General features: G+C 47.3%; 2 protein-coding genes across 2 annotated transcripts; one reads left to right on the top strand and one right to left on the bottom strand.

Annotated features, from left to right (window-relative positions):
• Positions 1–1,280: 1,280 nt before the first annotated feature.
• On the top strand, positions 1,281–4,405 carry LOC131205334 (protein PTHB1). Its single transcript, XM_058197398.1, has 6 exons — positions 1,281–1,603; positions 1,664–2,137; positions 2,216–2,349; positions 2,418–3,517; positions 3,583–3,758; positions 3,829–4,405. The coding sequence occupies exons 1-6, from the start codon at positions 1,281–1,283 to the stop codon at positions 4,403–4,405; spliced, it is 2,784 nt and encodes a 927-aa protein (XP_058053381.1).
• An 81-nt stretch (positions 4,406–4,486) lies between these two features.
• LOC131216036 (helicase domino) lies at positions 4,487–24,923 on the bottom strand. Its single transcript, XM_058210433.1, has 17 exons — positions 24,825–24,923; positions 24,581–24,753; positions 23,843–24,478; positions 23,599–23,770; positions 23,305–23,515; positions 20,753–22,113; positions 19,701–20,662; positions 19,095–19,281; positions 18,561–18,697; positions 18,311–18,497; positions 16,778–18,229; positions 15,585–16,502; positions 15,036–15,260; positions 9,987–10,022; positions 8,544–9,773; positions 6,549–8,459; positions 4,487–6,466 (listed from the first exon to the last, which is right to left on the bottom strand). Exons 1-17 carry the CDS (start codon positions 24,921–24,923, stop codon positions 5,684–5,686), a joined length of 10,680 nt encoding a protein of 3,559 aa, XP_058066416.1. The 3' UTR covers positions 4,487–5,683.
• Positions 24,924–25,720: the final 797 nt, after the last annotated feature.

Here is a 25,720-nt window from a genome sequence, read left to right as displayed (position 1 = left end):
AGAACCACCGTTACCATGGCACACTGCGCGTTGCTCTGTTTTTTCGAACGATTTTTTTGGGCATTGAAAACACGGGTACATTTCAGAAATGAATTTTCCCCATCCGAGGCGATCTGAGCACGCCATGATTTGTGAAACACAAGTGTGTCGCGAAGCGCATAAATCATTCTCGCCCTCTTTTGATCGTCTCCCCTCTCGTTGGTCGCGTTTCTAGCCGCGGCTCACGTTCATGGCCTGGCCTGCACCGCAGATCGGGTCGAGCAAAACGAGTGAAAACGGTTCTACTCGCTCCGCACGAGCCAAACCGGCACGTTAGTGTTGGGTGTATCATAATTTAAAAATGTATCCGTCGGGGCTGGCGGCTTAATATGCGACCATCATTCAACGGAAAACCAAACCCGAACCAGTTTCCTAGTTTCGGTTTCCAAAAACTGAATGTCATCACCACCGGGAAAACCGGGAGAGCACTCAACCCGGCAGTCGATATGTGCCTTACGTAGGTGGTTTATGACGGTTGCGTATTTGATATGGGCGGTATCTGTCCTTGCTCGTCCGTGACGCAATAGAAGAGCATTTAACTACCGAAGCAGCTGGTATTATCTATTACCTGTCAACGTGTGAATATTTTGCAGCCTCGTTCATTTCAGTGCGCCAATGACGTCTTATTCCAGTTGAAAAAAATAGTTCGATTATATAGTTAGTGCAATTATGCGTAACTATCCAAGCCTGCGGGATAGCTACTGGATATTACGGGCTGGTAGAATCCGGAGAATCACGGATAAAGGATCGCTAACCACGGTGGATCGAAAAGATAATGGTCCGGAGATGACGCACGTTCCTCTCTGAAATGGAGGATCACCTGTCGCTGTGGATCGAAAGCGATGGATATTGGCCAGGAGGTAGGGCACCATCATGAATTTCTGTTGCAGTCATTGTCATCATTGACACAGAATCTCCTCGTTCGGCTCAATTTAACCGAAAATGAGCTCAAGTTGATGCGTTTCTGACCAAAAATAAGCAAAAAAGGGACAACAAATAACGGTTGTAATTACCGGATAACAAGAAGAATCACTGATGAAGAACATTTAAAAGATGCACTCAAAAATCAATTTACTTCATTTAATCAATAAACGGTTCCGATAGGCGGTGTCCGACATTTGAAGTCACGAGAACGTTCGCCATTTCTATCGTCATGGCAACGGAACGAACGGTCCACAACAAAACAGTTGGGGCTTATCCGTCGGAACCCGTCGGAGCGTTAGACCAGTCGTAGTCGTAAAATGTCACTGTTTAAGCTGCGAAATTGGTGGAAAACCCAGTGCCCCACGGTGGAACCATCGTATGATTCCTTTTCGTTGCACTGCTCCCGGCTATGCTTGGAGGAGGGTGAGAAGGACAGCATTGTGGTCGGTGGCCACTCGGGTCAGCTGTGCATCTATCAGCCATCGGGTGAGCGAGCCTCCGATCTAGACCTGGACACGGACGACCAGCAGCATCAAAGCCATCAAAGGCCTTTCGAGAACGCATTCCAGCATTCGGACGTCATCCTGGAGGTGATGCTCCCACTGCCGGTGATTGGTGTTTCGAGTGGCAAGTTCACCACGTAAGTGCATTTCCTTTTCTGCAGTTTGAGCAGGATTCTGTAGCAAATGTCTTTTTCCAGGGCAAGCAAAAATGATCCCCGGCTGCAACTGGCCGTCCTGCATCCGATGAGGCTGTGCATTTTTCAGATCGTAACCGTCGATGGTATCGCCGAGCACGGAGACTATACGAAGCTAATTCCGCTGTATGAGCACTCGTTGGAAAAACCGGCGTTCTCCATGTGCCAGGGTCCTTTTGGGGGAGTTAAAGGACGCGAGTTCCTGTGTGTGCAGCATCTGGACAGTTCGTTGCGGTTCTTCGAACAGGACGGCATCAACTACGAGCGCACTCTGGCCACCGACCGGCATCTGTTGTCGCCTGTGCACTATCTGCCACGGGTTGACTGCTTCGTAACGGTGGCCCCAAGTTGGGTGCTCGAATGCTACCGGTACCAGGACATCTCCGAGACAATCGAGTCCTTGCGGCGGCACGATCCTATCTGGTCCCTGTGTATCGGCGAATATGCTCTGGATTTGAGCGTCCAGCAGATTTCGAAGTAAGTTTCCAGAGTTTGTTGCTCGTCGACACTGGGACTGTGGTTTACTTTGGTTCGTGTTTGTCTTCTTGTTGGCAGCACCGAATCGGTCATCGTTGTGCTAGGCGAAAATAATCTGCTGTGCGTGTCCGACACTGGCCAGGTGCGATTTATCAAGAAGCTCGACTATTCGCCGATCTGTTTCCACACATTCGTTGTCGGCTGGTATTGGGGTAAGACGCGAAAGCTAGGAAAAGGGCATCAATTTTTGAATCCTCTTCACTCCTCGGCCCCCGTACAGAACCTGATGCCCGGTTAATAGCGGCTGTAGTGTCGGAAAGCGGATCGCTCCTGCTCTACGAAAACGACCGGATACTGTGGTCTGCTCAGCTCCCAGAGATCCCGGTGGCCATTGAGCGGGCCAACGTACGTGGACTTCCCGGAGCACTGGTGACCCTTGGTCCAACTGGATCGCTCCTCATCGGGTACCTCGGCTCGGAGCCGCAGCTCTTCAAAGTTCCTGCCCTGAATCTGGCACCGCTCGATCTCGAGCGGTGCCAGCGCGAACTCTTAGGGTTGGAGCGCGAAATTCGCGTCGGAGTCGATCCGAGTGATGCCAGCATCGCCAATGTGGAACAGGACGTTACGATGGAGATTGTGATCGGGAGTCCCACCGCTTCTGTGTACCCGACCAACATTCCTCCGACGGATGGTGGTCAGCTGGAGATGTGTGAACTAAGTGTGGCAGTTCGTGCAGCTCTTAACCTCGAAATGCTGCAAGTGACCATTGGGGTCGATCCGTCCGTTCAGTGCACAACGGAGTCGTTCCTCTTCCGTGACGTGACGCCAAACAATACAGAACGATTCGAGACGTGGCTGTACCCGTACGAAGCGGCCACGCCGGGATCTCTAACGGTAACCGTCTCCTGCTCGTACACCAACAAACACAGCATTACGAGGGTTCTTCAACGGGTTGCCTACCTTCCTTTGGCGCTCTTCGTCAAAAGCTGTCCACCGTCGAAAGAATCCTTGTATAAGATTACGCTGACCGCTCCGAGTAGTGGTGGCGCGGGGTTGAGACCTTTGTTTCCCGAGCTTTGCGCCGAAGCAAGCCTTAGCGCACTCGGACTTCAATCGCTCATCGATGGCCGCCGGATGACAATCGTGGCGGCCAAAACCACCAATCGGTTCCGCATTCAATCTGACGAGCTGCCGCTGCTTGCTACAGTCCTGGAGTGTGTTCTAACCCGACTCGGTTCAGGATCGACCATTGGTGAAGTTGCAGAAATGGCGGAAACTCCGAAATCCCGCGTCACCATAAACAGTATTCCTCCGGTGAGCGAACTTTTGAACTATGTCCGAATACATCACGACTTACGGATCGACCTGAAACAACTCGAGGTAGGGTAGCGGGAATGTGCGGCACTGATTTTCGATTCGTTTAAGCATCACATATCACATTGCAGACTGAACTGGAAATTGCCACCGGTCAGATGCGGCTCTTTGAGCGGCGTTTCGTCGTAAAGCTACAGGACCGGTCGCTGCGCGCCCTGGACGGTGTCCTGATGTTGCTCAAACGAAATCACGCGAACGTGGCCAAACTTTGCCAGATGCTTAAGACAATGCGTCAAGCGGTGAAGCTGTAAGCGCTTGTGGCGTGGCGTAGTTCACCTATACTCCCCGAGATGTCATCCTTATTTTTCGTTTTGCAGCTCCAAAATACATCTGGGCGCGGTCTTGCACCTTTTCCGGCTGTGCTACTCACACTCGACACTTGCGCGCGAGGGTGGCCTGAAATACACGGAACATCTTCGATCACTGCTCACCAGCACCGTTGTCGACAGCACCGAACAAAGCTTCGAAGAGATGTTACTACCCGTTTTACGATTTCTCGAGCAAACGGGACCGCTGCGCAACACAAGTAACGACGGAACGGTGGAGGACGAGAACTACCTTTTCGATTGTTCCGATCGGGAAACGGAAAGAACTGTGCATGATGTAGCTCGCGCCGCACAGCACCATGAACTGGTACAGCGATGGCTTCGGCGATTGCTGGAACGTGTGAATGGTCGTGTCACAAGCGTGGCGAAATCCGTGAGTGGCAGTGGCCGAAACAGTGTCGATTTTGAGGATCAACCCCTGCCGGAAGCACCGAATGAGGACGAGGACGAAAGTGCAGACCGAAAGGACACGGGCGACCTCGAGACAACGAAGCAACTTACTTCACACGGCACTAACCCCGTCAGTGAGTGGGTGAACTACGAAAACGTGTCCGACTTACCGCTTTAAAAATCTCACAAAACGCACAACTGGCGAAATTTCGAGTTTTCTCTTTATTTTCCATTTTATGTTATGTGTACACAATGAACCCCACTGTCCACGAATAATGTGCCTCTGCCGTGTGAGTTTATGTTCCTCGTTCATGATCCTAATAATACTACACATACATGTCCTGAAAGAAATTGTCCCAGAAATAGAAGAATGGAGAATCAAGGTGAGTCAAGGTAAGATGAGCAGGCCCTCTCGAAGGCCGTATGTATCACACAGTTCCATACTTTTGTGTTACTCACCTCGCCTAGTCAAAAAAATAAAGAAACAAAACGAAACCGTGATGTTGAATTGAAAAAGCGAACATGGCGTCAAAGATATTTCCGACCTCTGGCTGTTTCAACACGCGTGTCTGTACTACTAGAGGTCTCTCATTAGGGTGTGTTCTCTGGAAATATTTCTTTTTTAATATCCAGAATTATCTTATGACATTTACTTTTTGCCTTTTGCTGTTGGCCATTGACTAATTCTTGCCATCTCTCTCTTCGCACTAATTGAGATCCTTCCTGGAGCGAATTCTCTGTCTTACTCTGTCTTACTCGTTAACTATCCGAAAAGATTCGATAATATTTACTTCGCTTTTCTATTTATACAATAGCTTGAGAGAAACACAAAGCTAAACAAAAAGATAAATAGCTGTTTCTTACTCAAATTTAAGTAAAACATTATACATACAAGTGTTGTGGAGCCGGAAAATCAAAAAAGTAAAATAGTATTGACACTCTTCTGCCATTTACTGTCCAGATTTCTATGTAACAGCCTCTATTATTAGATTCCTAATTCATGCTGGATACGATGAATCTAACCCGGGAATCGAACCCAGCCCAGCTGCGTGATATAAACGAACGTTACCGACTACTCTTATCAACGGGGGAATTTGATCCCTGAAAGATGTATTTGAATGATACACGTAGGAGGATTGTCCGGTTAATGCAAAATGAAGAAAATTCCATATCATCGTGTTAATTAACACCATCATCATGGGAATCTCGTTAAAAAACTACGCGAAATACATTTCCAACACTCCCATCCACCATGTGCCAAGACACCACATTTTTAATCTTAATTCCTTTATAGTAAAGCGAACGTCGTTCATCCACACACGACAGGACACGGCTCTCCGGAACGGGTATGCTTCAGTGTTTCTGCTGTTCATCGCACACATACAATACATGGTCGCGCGCAATCACTCTATCTAAACCTATCTTACGCTCTCTATCCTTAAAACTTATCATTATCTTACTTTGCAACGTTCGGTGATTGTTTCTTCTTGATCATACTTACCTGCGACTGCTGCTGTGGCGTAGGTTGCGTCGCTTGAGGTTGCTGTGAAGCCATCGTTGACAATGCTGTACTACCACCAGCACCGCCAGCAACAGCAACCGCCGCACTTGCAGAGGCTGATGAGGCAGATCCCGACACGGACGACTGGACTGCCTGGCTGACAACCGTCGAAGCGGCTGGGCCACTTCCGGCTACCATGTTGCCACTATCTGTCGTCGCCAATACTCCACTGGCGCCGCTTCCTGCCTGCACCATGGCGGATGTGGTAGTGATGATTTGCGCCGTCTGCTGCTGCAGTGCCAGGACTTGCGGTGCGCTAGAGACAACGTGTTGCCCACCTGCAAGCACGCCACCCTGGGACTGACTTCCCTGAGAAGACACAATCTCCACCGCAGTAGTGGCCACTACATTGTTGCCGCCACTGCTGGTGGCACTGTTCGCACTACTATTGGGTGTATTTGATGAGGGTAAGCTGGCACCGATTATCTGCGGCTGTTGCGGTGGTTGTTGCACCGTTACGGCTACCAACGAGCCACTGGACGTGGTTTGCAGACGGACGGGGCTAGCGTTCGAGCGCTGAGCCTGTTGACTTTGTATTGCATTCAGGATGACCTGCTGCTGCTGGGCCGATGTCGCACCACCAGTGGCCACCTTTATCGTGCCAATATTCTGACCCGGGACGTGCGCTCGAATGTTTCCTGCTGCTATCGCCTGTGCTGCAGAAGTGGCCGTAACAACCTACGGTGAATAGAAAATGAACGCAAAAGTCGTCCGTTAGCAAAGTTTGCGTTTTTATACTGATCGTGGAACACGTTAGTACCTGAATCGTTTGACGCTGGTTGGCCTGTTGCGAAACCGAAACCGGAATCATGCGGCTAACACCTGCTTTTCCCAAAACAATCTGTCCACCGCTGGCCAGGGTCCCGGGCTGTGCGTGCCGTATGACCTGCTGAATCTGCTGCACGGTCACCGTGCCCGCTGGAAGGTTCTTCGGACCCTGCACGAACAGCTGAGTCGGCTGGCCTGCCTTGCCTGCCACCTGCGTGATCTGTGTGAGTTTCCCGCCCGCCTTGCGTTGCTGCGCCAGTATTTGCTGCTGCAAGTGCAACTGGCGAACCTGATTCTGATTACCGATCGTCTTGAGCTGTCCTGCTTTCACCTGCGACAGCGTCATTCCGGTGGTTCCAACCGTGCCACTGGATGTTTTCACCAACGTCGCAATCTGTTGCCCGGACGTTCCCGCTTGCTGCATTTGCAAATTGGCCGGGGCAAAGATCGTTTGGGTTTGTGGGATAAGTTGCTGTTTGTGCTGTTGGCCGATAATCTGTCGTTTTACCATCAGCTGCATTTCATTCTCCGTCACCGGCCGCGTTATCATGTGCTTGGTGGCCATTTGCTTAATATACTGCATTCGCGATTGTCCCTGCACCTGCACCGTGGCAATGGTGTTGCCAGCGGCAGAGGATACATTGGCCACCGTGGTTGGCTGTGTCACAGTGCCGCTAACTCCTGTGGTTGATACCACCTGCGTTACGGCGGCCCCTCCCGTTACGGCCACTTTCTGGCCCGTTGTAACTGCACCCGTGCCGACGGTTGCTTGTTGCACCTGAACCGTCTGGCCACCGACCGTTCCTGTCTGAATTATGTTGCCCTGAATGATAGCCGGACTGACGAGGGTCGGTTGGCCGGCAGACTGTAGAACTGTTGTCGTTGTACCCGCTCCACTCGGTGTCGTCGCCGTCCCCGGGTGCAGCACCTTCAGCTGCTGGCGAACCGGTTGCTGTCGGTAGAACTGAATCTGTGACGTGTTCACCGGTTTACCCGCACTCGTCACTGTTCCGACAATCGACTTGCCGACCACACCGGACATCTGCTGGGCACCAGCCATCGAAAGACGGAGCTGAGTAGTCTGCAGCTGAGCTGGCGTTAAGCCACCGCCCAAACTACTCACACTGACGACGGTCGGGCTCTGGGAGCCGGTCCGCTGGTGAAGAACCACCTCCTGCAGTGTGCCCGGCGGTGCTACGATCCGTTGGGCTCGCAACGCTGACGTCGTAAGCGTAGTGACCTGCGAGGGCTGAATGGTGGCGGCACTGCTTCCCGTCGTCATGGCTGACCCAACCGACGCGAGTTGCGCAACGGAAACGACCTGCGGAATCGACTGGCTGGACAGCGTTTGCACTAGAGAGGTGGATGAAGCCTGTGTGACCGTGGAGCTAGTCGGTAGGAGCTGCTGCTGAGCCGACACCGGTTGGTGTATCGAAACAATCTGAGGCTGCGATTGCAGCTGGACCGAGTTCGTCGCGGATAGTGTCGAAACGGGTGTCGTCAGTACAACCGATACCTGGTGTTGTTGCTGTGATGGTTGCGTCTGTTGTTGCTGTGAACCATTGTTGTTGCTTTGCTGCTGCTGAGCAGCCTGCGCTAGCTGCTGAGAGAGGAGATTCTGTGTGGCTGGACTAGCCACGATCGCTTTTACGATCTGCTGCTGGCCGTTGCTGGAGCAAATATTAACAACCTGCGGCTGGTTACCAGTGGCGCTAGTAACACGGGCCGCCTGCAGGGGAGAAGCCTGCACAATCGTAGCAACGGTTGACGTTGCATTCGTGGGTACTCCACAGACGACAATCGTAGCCTGTTGCTGCTGTTGTTGCTGCGCGATGGGATGCGCCTGCAGCTGCAGCTGTTGTTGCAACAGGTGCTGTGGTTGCATAGGGGACATCACTGACGGCTGCGACACCTGCGACGATACCATGGCGGCATTGACGAGCGTCGCCGCCAAGGACTGTCCAGAGTTCGGTGTGTATAGCTGAACAATTTGTTGGCCACTTGGTCCTTGCTGTAACTGGAGCTGCTGCTGCTGCTGCGGCGGTTGCTGTTGTTGCTGAGCCACCGCTAATGTTTGCACGCCAGCAGCCGTAGTCAATTGCGGCTGTTGTATGTTACTGGTAGCAACAACTGATGCCGTTGTTGGCGTCTGCGGCGCAACCGCCACAATATGAATTTTTTGCGTCGTACCTTGCACTGTCGCTGGTTGTTGTCCCTGTTGCTGTTGGGCGCCTTGCTCCTGGGCGGCAGTTTGTTTGAGTTTCTCCTTCGAAAAACGTTCCGCGCGATTCTTAGCTATCTCTCCCGGTGTCAGAGGCGTATCATAGTCAGACACGCCGTGCTTCGCCAACACCTGAGCGTGTTTGATGTTCTTCATCGACGACGTTGGCATGCCGCTCGAGAGCGGATGCTTCACCTGCAGTGTCCGTTTCCCATACGCCGCTCGAATATTATCGAACTTCTGGCGCATCAACTTGATGAAGGAGGTGTTAGCATCACTCGTATATAGCAGTGCCGTGCGCATTGAGCGGATCTGCTTCGGCGGGGACGATGGGTGTGGTGGTGACGACCCCGACGACGGCTGCTTGAGGGGGTTTTTGTTCTTCTTAGGCTTTTTAGGGCTTTCGATCAGTTTGCCCTCTTCACGCGGCAGAATGACATTTTCGTAGCGATTACGGCACTGCTTCGGCAGGCGGTAAGTTCGCGACGTTTGGTTCACAATGTCCGAAACCAAATCCCAGTTTGCCGTATGGCCTGGAGAGATAAGCATCAAATTCAGCGGCAATCCTTGCAAGTTCTGCACAACGTTCAGTATTGCCATATCTTCGTACACCATCCATTCAGGGACACCCTCAGATTCGGTTTTGGTTTTCATCGGTACCGTGCTCGGTTTTTGCGCCGGCATCGGTGGAAAAGGGTTGATGATGCCTTTGTAGCGCTGCAGCTTGTATTCCTTGCGGATCTTCGCAATCTGTGCCGTGGGCCGGTCGAAGAGGGAGCGAGGAGCGTAGTAAGTGTCCTCACGACGAACCTTTGCCGGGCGACGCCCATCCGGGTAGAAACCGGCCTCCGAACGGCTACGCTTGTCCGCCTTCTTCACGTAAACCGTAGGAAGTTCGGTTTCCGGTATAAGATTAGTCGTGTCGTACAGGAACGAAAGCGAATAGTCCACATACAGATCGTTGTCATCTTGCGGAGGTGTCGGCGGACACCACATCTATGGAATTGATCATCACGGACATTAATATTGAAAAATTGTGATTTTGCGTCACACGAGAAACAAGCATCGGAATCAAAATAAGGGGGGGGGACGCACTACAAAGATCAAGAACAATGATTCCTATTCGTTTGTGATTACAAGATTCTGATGCCGGAAGCTTGTTTCTAAGTGCAAACCGCTTCTGCATGTGCAAATTCTTCTCGTACTCACCGGCATTTTCTCCATCGTACTATCCGATATCCATATCTAGAGCATTTCCGCGATACACCGAGTGAACGAAAAGGGCAGAAGCAGAGAGAGGAAGAGAGAGAGATAGAGAGAGAGAGAACATGAAAAGAGCGAACGGATAATCCCTATAATCGATTTTGTTAATTTTGTTTCTTTCGCCAATGCGCGCCAATTCTTTTCCTATTTTCTGATGCCTTCGAACATTTCTTTTGTAAGCACGAACCGCGCACTACTTTCATCTTTGATACTACACTATTAATAGTGTATGATTTGTTTTTGAATATTTCTTTGCCACAAAGTTACATTAAACGATGGTCTGATTTTTTTTAATTTCACCACTTCATGTTTCGCAAGTATTTTTACGAGCTCTCCGTGTTTGACTTTACTGCGATCCTCTCGCCATCTGTTCGAAAAAACTATCAATTTGTTTGTTTGTTTGTTTTCACACATTATTCGTAATCCATCATTCGAATGCATCAGAAAATTACAAGAAAAAATTAACAAAATAAATTATCCCCTTGCTGTTTGTTGAGTTGTCTGAATAGCGTTTTGCTTACTTTTGGTACGTTCGAAAGCTGTTACTTGTTTCGTGATTGTGCTGCTGCCTTCGTTCGTTGACCCAACGTTTAATTTGAGATAAAGCTTCATGTTCCATTGAAGCATTGAAACTCCATTTCTAATTATCAATACCAGTGGGATATCCGTATACGCTTTCATGCGACTTATTTTTGGTGCCATAAAAAAACTGGGTTTTATCAAATTTTGTGAAAACAAATAGCCAAATCCTATCAGTTCTATCAATCCTTAATCTACTGGGTCAATTCTGCGTAGCAGTTCAATCGGAACGCACAATAAACAGCAAGTACTTTTAGGATTTTTGTTCTTTTCATCTTTGTCTCTATTGGGTGATTTTTCTCTCTCGCTCATTCTCTGCTCTTTGCTTACTGCACATTGACTACATTTTTTCTTTTCGCATTTTGTTGCTCTAGATATTAGGATATTGATACCACCACCGTCATTTCATTGTTGCATCGTTCATGTTTCAATCTTTCTTTCCGACAAACTCTCCTCACGCCATGGTATATCAAAAATTGTGCAATCTGCGGTTTGCTATCGAAAAGTCATTCGATTCGACGGTGTTAAGGAAATGAATGATCTTTTTCGTGACACCAACAAGTTTCGCAAACAATTTTCATCCGGTAACAACCATTTCCGCATAAAGTTTCAAGGTACTTGAATGATTCATCAACTCAGCAATTACTCAGCAAGGACAATTTTTTATTCTATTAATTTTTTCTCGCAAACTGGCGGTTTCTATTTTTCCGCATTTATGTTACGCTTTCATCGTATATATGCACGAGCTCTCCACTTTTGTTACTTTTCCTGGCTTTCATTTTGTTTTAATTTCTTGATTTACATCATTCTATTATTTTTTCATACAACAGCACAGTGTGAGCAGCTGCGCCGAGCGTTTTATTTCCCTAATCTGATTTTCCCCGTTATGTATGTTCCAAGTTCGATCCTTCTATTCTCATTTAATTAGAATATTTATAATTACTTTCATGATATTACAACAGTCGGGCTTTAGTGCTTTTCTTTAGAGAGTCCTCTATGCAAAGTGAATTAATCGAAAGTACACATCATTCACTCTATACACAAATGTTAGCTTCTCATAACAGTTTTGTCAATGTTTCCGTTAGTCTGTTCCAAATCTAAGTTGTAAATGTCACTGAAATAAAATATTTCTTGTTCGTAAAAAAGCTTGAAATTGGATGACGATCAACCTTAGACTGTTTTCAAGAAATGCTTCGAATAATTTAAAGGAATGGAGAACACATTTGATTGGAAGGATTACGTCAAACAATTACCAAAAACTTAGTGGGACATTCTGTCTGTTTCGTAATAACAGCTAAAGGCACCACACTATTGGAGAGAAGGTCTGGCAAAACAAATCTCCCAGGCAGATCTCGTCAATAAATCCAGCTCATTTATGTACAATAACCGAAAATTTTATATTTTTCGCCACAAGCCGCAAAGCGCTTAAAACTGGCGAAGGTAGACATGTTTTAAATCAACACAATTGATGCATATCGTATTGAAATTAGTCGAATTCCTTCAACTTTTATGCGAAATCAGCGAACTTTTCGTACCCCGAGGGCAGAGAAAACAAACGCATGATTAATAGCAACTAGAACGGGTTCATGTGAGGCGGACGAGAATAAATGTAATGATGGAAATAAATATTCGTTTATAATTTACAAATAAACACTATCACAAGAAGAAACCGTACACCCAGTTTACGCTGAGAGTGACAAAGAGAGCGTTTGAGCCTGGGGCAAGGCGCTAGTTATGGGTGAACTTTCACCTAACCGAGATATAACTGGAGCATGAACAGCATGTTGCGGTTTAGAATAGAATGTTGGCCTACATTCGTTAGAGTTGTATGCCTATGTCGATGAGTAAAACAAACAACGGGTCTATAGTTCGGCAAAGTTAACTTTTGGGATGTGTAAATCAAAGACGGAAACAGACAAAAACAAAATCGAAGTGGTGTTTGTAAAAATTTAAAACAAAAGCTTAAAAAACTATTTACAATATCGGCCTATGATCTTGTTCTGTCGAGCAGGTCCGAAAAAACAACCATCTTGCTATGTTCGCTTCAGAAGCGTTTCACGTTTCAGATGCAGGGCTTTCCGTTAAAATATGACTCAACTCATACTCTGCGTCAATGTGTCAGTCGCGACAATGTGAAATTCAAATGCAGGAGCGACACACAGTCCTCCATCAGTTTTCACCATTTTCGGTAATGACTGTGGAAGTGTCACTACCTGAAGTGACCGTCGATTGTGGCAAACTGCACTTTGCTACTAAGGTGCCATATTCCGACAATTCCGAACCCGAACGCGGCACCGTTCTTGCCATGGTTACAACATGATTAGATTCTCTTCCTGCTTGAACAATGGTGCTCGTAGCAACATCGGAAAAATGATGGTTTTCCATCGTAGAATCATGATCGCCCCGATCGTTGTTGCTCACGAAAGATCGATCGCATTCTTGCACAGCTACTGCTTTTGTTCCCTTTTCCAACCATGAATCTAATGTGCGAGAGGTGCCCGTTGGTGAGCTAGGCGAAGGAGCTGATCCAACCTGGGATAATCGTCTAAATCTTCGTAGCTTCGGTGGAGTAGGCGTTGGTGTCCGGAAGCCATCGCCAACAAGTGCCATCGTTGTTGCTTTTTGCTTCACGTCACTAACTACGATTTTGAGCTCCCTTATTGCAAACGCCGATTGCGAAAGGGCGACATCTTTCAACCGCTGACCTTTGGCAACCATTACTAACGGTTCATTTGTGCCACTCTTGTTATCTTCGGTGTGGTTCTTTTCACAACCAGCAATCTTAGCAGCCTTTGGTGGGTTTTGTTCGCTGTGCGATACAATTGATGCATCATCTTCTCTAGTCGGAAAATGGTCCTTCTCTTCGCCTGCCTCCCTGATGCAACCACTTTTGCGATCAACACACACTACTGGTTGCTGCAGTGGAGTTTTGGATCGAATTCTCTTATATACCGGCAACATTGGACTATCATCCAGCGTCCAAAGGTTAATTTTGACCGTTCCGCGCGAACGAGTTGTACGCGGTGTACACGTATGTTCATCTTCATCTCCTGCGTCTTGTTCAATCGTAGCATTCCCCAGCACAGCAGCAGCAGCAACCGGCGTTTTGCTCCGACCATCTCTCGAACGTCCTGCTCGTGATGTTGGTCGTATGCTTGGCTGCGATTGCTGCCCCACGTCAGGGGTTTCACCGCTAGTAGCCTCTTCATCGTCCTGCGGTACATTTGAGTTGTTGTAATATGCATTCATTTGATTCGAATCCGAATCCGGGGCATCGTTGGAATCGATCATTACGTCCAAGCTACATTCACTATCAAACTCATCGGCTATCTTAGTGCTGGCCGCATCAATTGCCCCTCGCTCATTCGCTGGCTGAGCATCGAAATGGATTGACGCACCTCCTATCGCATCAGAACAATTAAGCTTTGGTCTCGCGGGGCTTCGACGCAAGATCTTTGCTCGGTTCGAATGGGCGTTCGATAGAGTGACCGTCGGCTGTTTGATGATGTGATTACTTTTATTAGGTTGCGACGTTAGAACAATTTTCACGCCCACCGGAGGTCTTCTTGGTTTTGAGGTGATCGTTTTCGTGGCCGCAATCTCCACGTTTGATGCATTTCCAGTTTTGTTGCTACGGGGCGACATACTTTTAACACTTTGTATTCGCTTCTTCACACTTCCAGCACCTTCGTTAATTACTTCATCTGTTAGTATTGAATCCGGCTGATCCTCCTGATTCTTGGGACTTTCTTGGTTCTCTTCTATAAAACCATCACCAGCATCATCGTCGAAACCGTCGGGCTGTGTTATAATGCCAGTAAAGTCTTCATCGTTATCTGAGTCCTCTAGAGACTCTTCGTTATCTTCCTTCAAAACTGCGTTAGACAGCCTAGTTCGCTTCCCCTGTGAAGATGCTCCTCTCCCAAACGCAACCAAACGGCTACTACGGAGACGTTTGGCTTGCCCTTCGTCACTCGACTTCAAAACATTAAATTTTCCAGTTTTTCTGTCATTTTCCAACGATTGCCGTTTGTTCATGTTGCCATCATCAGCGTTTTTGGTACCTCTACCTTTCACCAATCCGTCGAATCGTCGCCGAACACTTGCATCTCTTGAATTGTAGTCAACAGATAACTGAGCTCGACGTTTAGCTACACGAGTAGTACACCCATTTGCGTCAGCGTTGGCTGTTGTCATAGTCGTTGCTGTGTCGCGGGCAGCAGACCGCTTCGTCCTCATTTTGTCCCTATGTTCATCCGTCATCCTTTTCACTAGTCTTGGTCCGGAAAGTACAGCCCCAGTCGTATTTGTCGTGTTCGTTATCCTGTTCGTTGTGTCACGCTTTTGCAACCTGCGTAACCCTCTACCTCTACCAGCCCTCCTACTGCCCCTATTAGTAGGATGAGTTTTATTAACCTGATTTTTGGCATCCTCGCGGGAGAAGGTCAGCAGGTCGGCATGCTCTTCAGCTTCGCGCTGCCGTGCAGCTTCTTCATTACGCCTCTGCTCCGCCAATTGATTTGCTTCCCAGTCACGCTTCTTCTGCTCAAACTCCTGTTCCATCGCTTTCAACTGCACCGCAGTCCAGGTACCTTCCGTGTCCTCAACGAAGCGCATTGCGTATCGCTCAATTGGACTTAGCTAGGAAAACAAAATGAAACAAGCTATATGAGTAAAGGCGACCGGATATCACTTTCTGGTAGTGGCTAATGTTCTTAGTCCCTATCTTCCGGTACTATGGATCATAATTCGAGTAAAGAAGCTTTGTACGAAAATCTTGATAGCACTCGCCCACACGTGCAGGGTTGATTCGAGCGCGGTCTGGATCTTCGGTGTATATACAGTTTCCCAACTAGCAACGTCGAATTGGTACCAATGGCAAAGTCCAACTCTTCTAAACATGAAATAAGTTGCAGCAGCTGGTAAAAGGAAGAAAAGAAGAAAAATCCTCTAAATAGTACATACCTGTTTAATAAGATTCTGCACCTCTTTTTCAGCTTTACTCAACTCTGGCTCTTTGACGCCCTCGCCACCCACAACCATTTTCTCTTCATCGATTGGAATGTTCTCATCAAACTCATCCAAATCGGCGGAAGCTTCCGCCTTAGCAAACTTGGCCGCCTGCACATCTTGGTCGTCTTCGGCTGCGGCCAGCGCACACTCGAAAACATTAATTGCTGACTTGCTGTTGTCCATAGCTTCGGGCGTACCCACGGCTGTTGCGGAAGACGATCCAGCTGCAGCTGTCACAGAAGTCGCATTCAAGCGCTCTTTGCGTTCACGATCGCGATCCAGCACCTCTGCCAACCGGGTCGACGCATCGTCTTCGGCGGTATCAACCGCAAAAAGGTCCTGCACGGTAGTTGAGCTCTTGAAGTACGCTGTTGTAAAGTTACCACCTTCTATGGCCAAATCGCCAAGGATGCGCTTCTGGTTTGCCTTTTTGAGGATGTTTTCTTCGATCGTCTTTTCGCTCACGAGGCGATAAATGTGCACGTCACGTGTTTGGCCAATTCGATGGCAGCGATCCTGCGCTTGAGCATCCATGGTGGGGTTCCAGTCAGAATCATAGAATATCACAGTATCGGCACCGGTCAGATTGATACCGACGCCACCGGAACGGGTGGATAGAATAAACGCAAACATGCGCTTGTCGTTATTGAAGCGCTCCATTAGCACTTGTCGCTGCTCAACCTTGGTCGTACCGTCTAACCGCAAATAAATGTGACCGTGGAAGTTTAGGAACGCCTCCAGCACATCTAGCATGCGGGTCATCTGGGTGAATATGAGGACGCGATGGTTTTCTGATTTTAACTTTTTCAGCAACCGATCTAAGGTTTGCAACTTGCCACAGTCATATTGAATCAAGCGTGGATCAGGGAACTGTAAAAACGGAAATAAGAAGTAATCGTCTAAGAAATAGGTTGCATCCATGAGAAAAACTGCACGCAAACTTTCACACCGAAAATGATGCAAAACTCAATGTAGCGAAGAGCGAAATTTGCTTCTATTTGGAAAACTAGTAGAAGATTCGTAAAAAGTTCAGCCCGCGCCGTATTGTTTTTGCTCCATTGCAAAAATCGTATTAAAAGGCACTCTTCAAGACGATCGATTTTGGGAGCAATTCCGTGCAGATTTACGCACTTGCCCCTACTAACCTGTGTACTCATGGCCGATATGATTGGATGCAGTAGTTCCATGGCGGGTTGAATTTTTTCCGATATTGCAGCTTCCCACTGCTTTTCGCCGTTCAACCGTGAAGGATGGGGATGAGAAACGAGTAAACACGGTGCAGGCGCGCATACGGCAGGTACAAAAATGACAAAGTTTGAAATAGTAGAGCGTAGCCCTTGAGCTCGTTGTTCGATCGTCTTGATAGTGGCTGACAAGGTCCATTGGGAGGCGGAAGGATCGTTAGGCTGCGTTGCGTTGACAGAAGTTCGCAACGCCATCGCTTTACGAATGTAGTACGCTCCAGCCACTCCGAAAGGTATAAGCTCTGACCGGGTGTGGAACTCTTCTGCAAACAGTGCACAGAGGGATTCCCGCAAATCCTCTCCATAGATCGGTACCGCATCACATCGTTTCGTGTTGATTCCTCCAAGCAGTTCCAGTATTTGGCTTCGTCGCTCTTTTCGCGATATTTCGATGCGCGCAAGGTAAAATTCTGTTCGGTCTCGAGCTCTTCGGTGTTCTTCTGATTCGTCCCCAACACTACTGTCTGCAGCACTCATCACACCACCACTATTGCTGGATGCGGGAGATGATTTCGAGGAATACGAATGATGCTTCAACTGCTGCATGATTGTCGCCGCTAGAGTGGACGAAATCTGTGTCTGTTGGCCAACATTTTGCACTAATCGGGATGCTGTTGCTGGCGTCGGCGTCGACTGCTGATTTGTCACTAGGCGTTGCACCAAACCAGCAGCTGCTGGTGTGAAAGTACGCTGTACCGTGCCGAACTGTCGATTGCTGACGCCAGCTGTCCCAACCGGCACACGCCCGGTTATGACGTAGGAGGAAGTAGAAGACGTGGAAGCGATCGTAGCCGCCTGAGGAATGAAATGTAAAACCTGCCCGCTGCTCAGTTTACTGTGGTGCTGCTGAGATACGGCATTTGTGGGCAACACACTACTGGTACCAATATCACAACGCTTTCGCAAGATAACGCTGGGTGAAACACTCCTGCTATTATTGTTTCCGGTGCTAGAGTCCGCCACTAGTGCTGTCCCCAGTACCGTTGAAGAACGTCTCCATCGCGCTTCATCGAAGCCGCTGGCGAGAAGGGAGGATTTTTTATCTAACGCCGATGATGCATTTACAAGCGGAACAAATATCGTCCCATCAGTCTTCATTGCCGGGCTAGTGCCTACTCGTACGCCCGTACTTCGCGGACCGCCACTGATTGATTCCTGCACCCATTGGTGCGGTATGCGAACATGTAAACGCAGTTTTCCGGTCGGACATCGCGGCGGAGGCATGGGTGTGGAGTCGATCTCTTCGATCAGACGCCGGGGCATACAAAGCCGCTGAGAACGATGTGCTACGTAAGCGGACAGCAAGAGTTCCAGTTGTATTAAAACTAAATTTACGGAAGACAGATCAATTTGCTATCGGAAAGTAAACAAAGATACGAAACAAAGTTGATTTCAAACGAATGTATAGTTGTTACGTGGCATTTTAAGACTCACAGTGAACGGATCGTAGTTGAGCATATTGTACACAAGCGAGGCCGTTTTGAAGCTAATTCCCTCCATCCGAAATGGTGATATCGTAGGACGCTCCTCAAACATGTTTGGATGATTGCACACCTTACGCAGTTGCATCAGCACGTTGATAACGCTTAGCAAGTTTCCGGAAGCAAGCGTTTCCCTTGTCCTGAGACAAAAAAAGGTCGGTTCATGGGTTTTATTTTTGCATAATTTAAGAAAGTAAACATACTTTGCCCGACTCATAAAATCGTCGTAGAGAAATCGTTGGCGCTTCGATAGCCTGCACATTACCACGTGTTCATACTTCTTGGGCATTTGCTTCTCAACTTCGGATTTCAATCGACGGAGTAAGAACGGTCTTAGCACCTAGAGAAATTAAAGAATGCCCAAAAAGAAGCCATTAAGTCCTCTGCCGAGTGGACGAAGAAGTCAAAGTACCTTATAACATTATGATTATTCACCACCACAAAACGTATGCAGAAATGTGAGAAATTTAAATACAAAATATAACGAACCACAAAATAACAGAAAACGAAATTATTGACCAGGACGACCATTGTTACAACAGAACAAACATCATTTCAGATTTTCTCCCCGATTTGGCGTCAAAAGAAAACGAAAGCAAACAAAATGTGTACAATGAAAAATTTAGCAGAACGAAGAGTGACGAAACAAGAGAATGAAACAAACCGACGATAAGATGATGGCGCAGAAAACGATGCGGAAAATAATCATAATATTACATTACGTACAGAGTACAGACCTTGTGAAGGCGCTTAATGATCGTGTCATTGTATTCAGAGTTGCCTTCAATCATGCCCGTCATCGGGTTCGAAAACCACTCCTTGAACTCGCGGTGCGACTGAAAGACGTGTGGCATCAGGAAGTGCATCAATGACCATAGCTCCATAAGATTGTTCTGCAGAGGTGTTCCGGTCAGCAGCAATCGTCTAGAAACAAAGCGCAACGTACAAAAACTACATTGTATAAGGCCTTTCCCATTGATATGCGGTAGAACTCTGCATTCATTTACAGTGTAGTGCTCGCGTGCACATAATAGATTCTGGGAAGGGATTTTGCCATTAACTTAGCAAGTTTCTTATTGAGATAAGTATGTGAAATGATTGAAGTGGGATGAGTGCGCTCATCAGTACACGAGTAGAGATGCTAAGTTCCGAAATGAGGAATCCCTTCCCTGGAATGTAAGTATCAGACAAATGCCTCCTACTGTCATCCGACTAATGGATCAGGTGCTCTAAAACAGAATACCTGTTCCAATCAGTTCACAATATGGTGTTAGGTTGTCATCATTAACAAGCCACAAAATCCAAAACTATCATAATCATGCTCATTGCTTTTGCATACTCACTGTTCCGTCTGGAAGTTCAACAACAGCTGCCAGCGCTGAGATTTGAAGTTTTTGATGTTTTGCGCTTCGTCCAGTATGAGGTACTTCCATTTCTTCCGTCGGAAACTTTGATGATCCTGAATCACCAGCTTATAAGACGTAATGCACACGTGGAACGCGTTCACTTTCGTCCAACCGGTGCGTTTCAGCTTGCGCTCCTTCGGTGTGCCGTAGTAGGTGAGTATTTTAAATCCGGGACACCACTTTTTGAATTCCATCTCCCAGTTTAGCATTACCGAGGAGGGTACGATGATCAAATGCGGTCCCCAATTGCCCTTAACGCACGCCAAATGGGCCAAAAGCGAAATCGTTTGGATTGTCTTCCCCAGACCCATCTCGTCCGCCAAAATACCGTTCAGCTTCCGATCATGCATCGTCACCAGCCAGTCAAGGCCAATGTGCTGATACTCTCGTAATGAATGTTTCAACAAAAACGGAATCGGTGTCACCACACTCGTCGACGATAGAGTGTTGCCCTTGGGCTGAATGCTCTCAGCGATCGCTGCCGCATCATTCAGCATATCATCCTTTTCACTCTGAGTTTTGGCGCTGCTCGTTCCGTCGTCTAATAGGTTCTTCAAACCGATAACATCCTGTTGATCTTCTTTGATCGCCACTTGATCGTCTTCCATATCCGTTTCTTCCTCTTCGACCTCCTCATCGTCATCCGACCCAGTTAGTCCTTCCTCACTGCCACTACCAACTTCCTCGTCGTCTTCTTCTTCTTCGTCCTCTTCCTCCGTAAAAGTCGAATCCGATGGGGTTCGTTTCCGTGATTGCCTCCTTCGCGTACGATCGTTTACCTCGTTACCCTGCTCATCGGGATCCTCGTCGTCATCGGAATCGACATCCATGACTTGCTCTGGTGGAGGGCGATTTTTGTACTTCGCAATCAATTCGTCGATGCTCATCTCGTTGTCGGCCTGCGGGTAATGTGTTGAGATAAAAAAAAAATCGAAAACATGAGTGAGAATGGAAAACCTCAATTCGACCTCAATGAATGATATTCTTACATTCAACTCGTCAATTTCCCGTTTATGGTCCTCGTTCTTTTCCTTCTTCTCCTGCTCCCGAATCGTGTCTTCATCGTCTGTGCTGTCCTCATCGGCACTGAAATCCTTATCTGCGTCGTCCTCCGCTTCCCTGCTGCCAACACCACGCTTGTCGCCGTGCTGCACTTCCTCTGCTTCAGAAGAATCTTTCCGCTCGGACAAAACTATTTTATCGCGGTTCTCCAAATAACCCTTAGGAAGGTCACGCAAGAAATCATCTAAATCCATCTCCGATTCCTTTTGCAGAGCGGCAACTTCATCTTTGGTTCCTTCTTCCGCTTCGGCTTCAGCTTTTGCTATCGTTTCCTCATCATCATCTGAGCTTTCCGCCTCCGGACAGAACTCGTCATCGGATCCAATGACTGCCGCCGTCCGACCTGGCAGAGGTGACGATATACGGGAGGAATTCAAACTTTCTGCCTTACTACTCGCAGCTGTCGGTGGAGCAGTTATCGCCGAGGGAAGAACCGTCTTATTCATCCCTTCAACCAGTTGCTGCGAATATTTCTCTGTTTGATCGACAATGAAACTGAGCTGCTGATCGAGCGCTTTTTTCCGCTTCTCATCAAGCTTCGTCTGCTGTTTGTACTCGACCAGCTTCTCTACGTTGGACCAGAACATTTTAATCTCTTTCGCTACAAATGCAGCTATCCGCTTCAGCTGAAGCTCCTGTGCCTTTTCTGCACGTTGCGCTGCCAGTGCCTTATCTTGGAAGTGCTTCTGCACCATTCGGGCACACTTTTTAGCCGCGGCTTTTTTCCACTTCCGCTCCTGTGCAAAATCGGCCGCCAACCAAACCATTTCCTCCAACAGATAGTCCCAGTGGGCTTTCGGTCGTGGTGGTTCTTGAACTTTTGGCAACCGTCTCTCCGTCCAGAGACCCTCCTTCTGCAGTTCCTGCACTCGTTGCATAACGTACACTTCCTGTTTTGCTTTGTTAGTATACTGGTCTGAACCATTACTATTGCCACCAGAGCTTCCGGAGCCAACTGAACTACCACCGTTTCCATAACCCATCGTTCCATTCTGCCGCTGAACACTATTCAGTAGCAGCCCTTGCACACGGGCACAACTAGTACCACTGTTACTTCGATCGTTGCCAATCGTACTGGAAACACCAACAGTTCCTGAGCGAGTGTTTCCTATGAGTGAACCGTTCGAGGCGTGCAAATTACGCGGAGATGCACTGCCAACCGTTTCTTGTTCGATTATTGTAGCTCCACCTGCGGTCGACGACAATGCGTACTTTTTCCTTTCGAGCGTCGTACCTGTAGTTCCGATGGCACCAATTCCTATTGGGTCAGGGATAATAGGGGTACCACCTAGATGTCGAACGATGCAGAGCACAGATTGCCGGAAAACGAGAAACAAGAAAAGGGTAAAGTAAACAACTTAGTGCAAAATAAAATCAACATTCATTCAAAAAGCAAAGGAAGTTTAATTCGCCATCCAATGTTAACTTTAATTATTACAGAACAAAAAGAAAATCCACCAAGAAGGCGTCAATAATCATGAAGCAAAAGCTACTATTAATCACGGTTTTACTGTAATAAGACTACAAACGAACGAAACGAAAACAATGGTGAAAGAAGATAGTACACCTGGTTCATGCGGTTTTATATGAAGGGAGCAAATGTAAAACTACCCAGCAAAATGATGCGCAAATAGCGTAACGCAACCGTTTTTTCTCGCCAAAACAATATCTACACATCTTGCCTGGGAAAAATGTACAAAATATTAATACATTAAAAAAGCTTGAAATGAACTGCTCCAAACGCTGTATAAAATCAAATTATAAAAGCAATGTTTCTCACAAAACCATGCTTTACACCAATTCAATGATTCTTTTTTGTAACAATAGCACATTGGTCGGGAAAGAACCGTACCATCATATTTGCTATAACATTGCATGGAATAATTAGTTGAAAAAGGTCCAAATAAACAAAAATGAATAATTTGAATGTTAAATCATAGAACAAAGATTAGCCAACTAGTAAAGCGTCAAAGAAAATGGGTGCGCTACCTGGCACCAGAGGCTGTGAAGAATTTCCTAACGCGGACGACACAGTTATTTGCCCAAATACCATCCCATGACGACCACCCTGGGGTCTACCGGGTACATGTCCTGCTCCGAAATTGGGAACACGACCGAAGGAAGAATATTGTTGTGCCAAGGAAGATGATGTGGTGAGTGATAGGACGGGGCCGGTGTTTGATTGTAAAAAGGGAGAATAAGAGAGAATAAGAGATATTGTTTTCAAACTTTCGACTTTCGAAGAATAGGGGTATGCAAAAAAGCGGAATCATTTCTCTTGAAAATCATATTCAAATACCTGCATTGAACAAAATCATGAAAAAGAAAGCTTTAGTCACACATCATTCTTCTCTCGTGGAATACTTCAACTTGATTTTCCACTTACAAAAACCAAACTTTTGTAACACAAAATTATGTCTTTTCAGATGTGTAGCTATTTCGCATAGGATTATCCAAATTGATGTGTAATTTTTCTTACCTTGTTGACTTAGCTGTGCAACGGCTGCAGGTAGCGTGGTGGACACTGCCACCGGAGTAACACCTACTCCGGATATTTTTATTTCCGCTCCCTGTGGTAAACTTCCCGATAAAGTACTGCTGCTATTGTTTCCATGACCACTCGAAAGACTGATGCTACTTGACACACTTACACCACTACCAACAGGGGATGATATTGCTCGTGTTGACTGCTGCATGATGCATGAGGAAAAGGGAATTGTTAAATCATCAGAAAACTGAATCACAAAATTCATATGATTAACTGCCATCATACTTGTTTCAACGCTTCGCCGGCCTCTTCCAGATTGCTGGACAGGGGTTCCAACTTATACGTGCGTATAAAGTTAGTAAACGCCGGTGTAGCAGGTTTCTTTCTCCATACAGGATACTCCATCATACTTCCGCCAGTTTGAAGAAAAAAAAGCTCTGCTACATGTTCAGAGTATCTGTTGATCGGGAAAACAATTATTTCACTGCAATTTAACCTTGTAACTAGCGATACGATTGCGATCACTTACCTCTCCTTGATACTCCTTAGTCGCATATATTTTTGTTCGAGGATAAGCTTCTTCAGCGCACTGATGTCATGTTCAACGTCAGCCCCCGCCTCAAGTTTGATACGTTTGCGACTCGCGTTTGGAGAAACAACACTGGTTTGTGGCACCGAAACTCCGATGCGATCTGTCGCCGACGCACTTTCGCCACTACTTCCACTACCAGCAACAGCAACAGCAGCTTCTACCGTCCCTAGAACACCGGCAGTGACACCAACGGACGGTAGGGAGATGGTGTCAGTTTTTATGTACAAGTTTGCGACGGAACCACAGCCACCGTCACCACTGGCGTGAAACGTACTTCCCGCTGGTAGTTCACTTAAATCTGCTCTGGTGTCAACTGCCGCAAGCACTTCACCATCATCTGTGATTTCACCACTACAAGCAGCATCACTATTGCTGTTACCGCTTCCACAAACACTCTGCAAACTTTCTGTTCGTCCATCACTCGCGATACCGACGACGGTGGCATTTTTAGCGTCGCTGCAGCTCGCCGTTAAGGAGGCTCTATTGCCGCTACCCTGGGTTGGCTCTTGCTGAACACTAAACACATTCGTCGCGATGTTTACGTTGCTTGTAACACTATTACTGTTGCCACTACTAATGCCCAGCGAAGATGGTGGATGTGATGTGGACTGACTTGGCTGCTGCTGCTGCTGCTGGTGTTGCTGTTGTGGAAAACTTTTACTAGATGCAACGGACAGTGACGATGACGACGGCGTTCCGACGGGCTGCATTTGCTGAAGCTTTTGCTGCTCTTGCTGCCGTAAGCCTGTCAGTGCTTGCTGTTGTTGCTGCTGGTGTTCCAGATTCTGTTTATTCTCATGTAAGGAACGCGACATCGGTGAGACGCCAGCGCGAGAACCAGTACTCAACTGGAAGCAAAAGGACATAATTTAGGAATTTACGCCTTTCCATGATATACCATCGCAGCGTGCTCTCCTACCTGGCCAGTGTTTAAGACCTTGAGTACTTTCGCATCTGTCCCAGCAGGAAGGACTTGGTTACAACCCCGTTGCCCTCCCGCCGTATCGGCTTCATTCATTTTTTACGCATCTACCGGAAGAACAAAATGGAACAGATACGGTACTCCATCAGTGTGTTAATGATATTGCGTGTTACGAATTTACGGGAATTGTTACCAATCAGACAAATGCCTCGAATGTAATCTTATTAACAGTAAATGCTTCCAAAACAGAAACATGAACCGTTCATTACACATAAAAGTAGATTTTATCATCATGTTGGAATCTTCAATGCAAGGGCCAATGTAAATTAGAACAGATTTTCACCATTCAGGTTAATCCAGGTGTGGAAACTAAACGTAAACTGCACCAAGAGTCGCACCAGCGTGAACGCATCTTTCAGTGCTTTTGTAAACAAATCTAGCGATGGAATCAGGCGGCAAACTGCATACTGGCAGCTGTCAAACAACGGATCGCGCCAACTTCGATACGTTCTTTTTTCTCCTTCTTCCTCTTTTGCAACCAAGGTATATAGCCTTTCAACAGCCTACCCTGGACCAAGCCGAGCAAGCGTGGAGAGCAATGGATCTCGAATGAATCGAATCTTTTCATCCGCTTATCCGCCTCCAGATGACATCAGAGTACGTTCGTAGCTATCCTGTTTGTGTCCTCACTCGTTGGATTTTTTTCTATCCTTAAAACTCAAATATATCTCGTCCGTGGTGATGGAGGTTACCAAATTTACCGGTTTCGAGGTTGCTTCGCAAACCACTCACTTATTTTCAACAAATCATGACAGAAAAACGAAGCAAAAAAATATTTCAGGTTTTTCCACCACAGGAAATCACGCGAATCAAGATTGCCCACATCGCACGCT

The sequence above is a fragment of the Anopheles bellator genome, chromosome 1, assembly GCF_943735745.2.
Source record: "Anopheles bellator chromosome 1, idAnoBellAS_SP24_06.2, whole genome shotgun sequence".
NCBI classification, from domain to species: Eukaryota; Metazoa; Arthropoda; class Insecta; order Diptera; family Culicidae; genus Anopheles; species Anopheles bellator.
The sequence above is the reverse complement of the archived record's forward strand: the minus strand, read 5'-3'. Positions and strand labels throughout refer to the sequence as shown.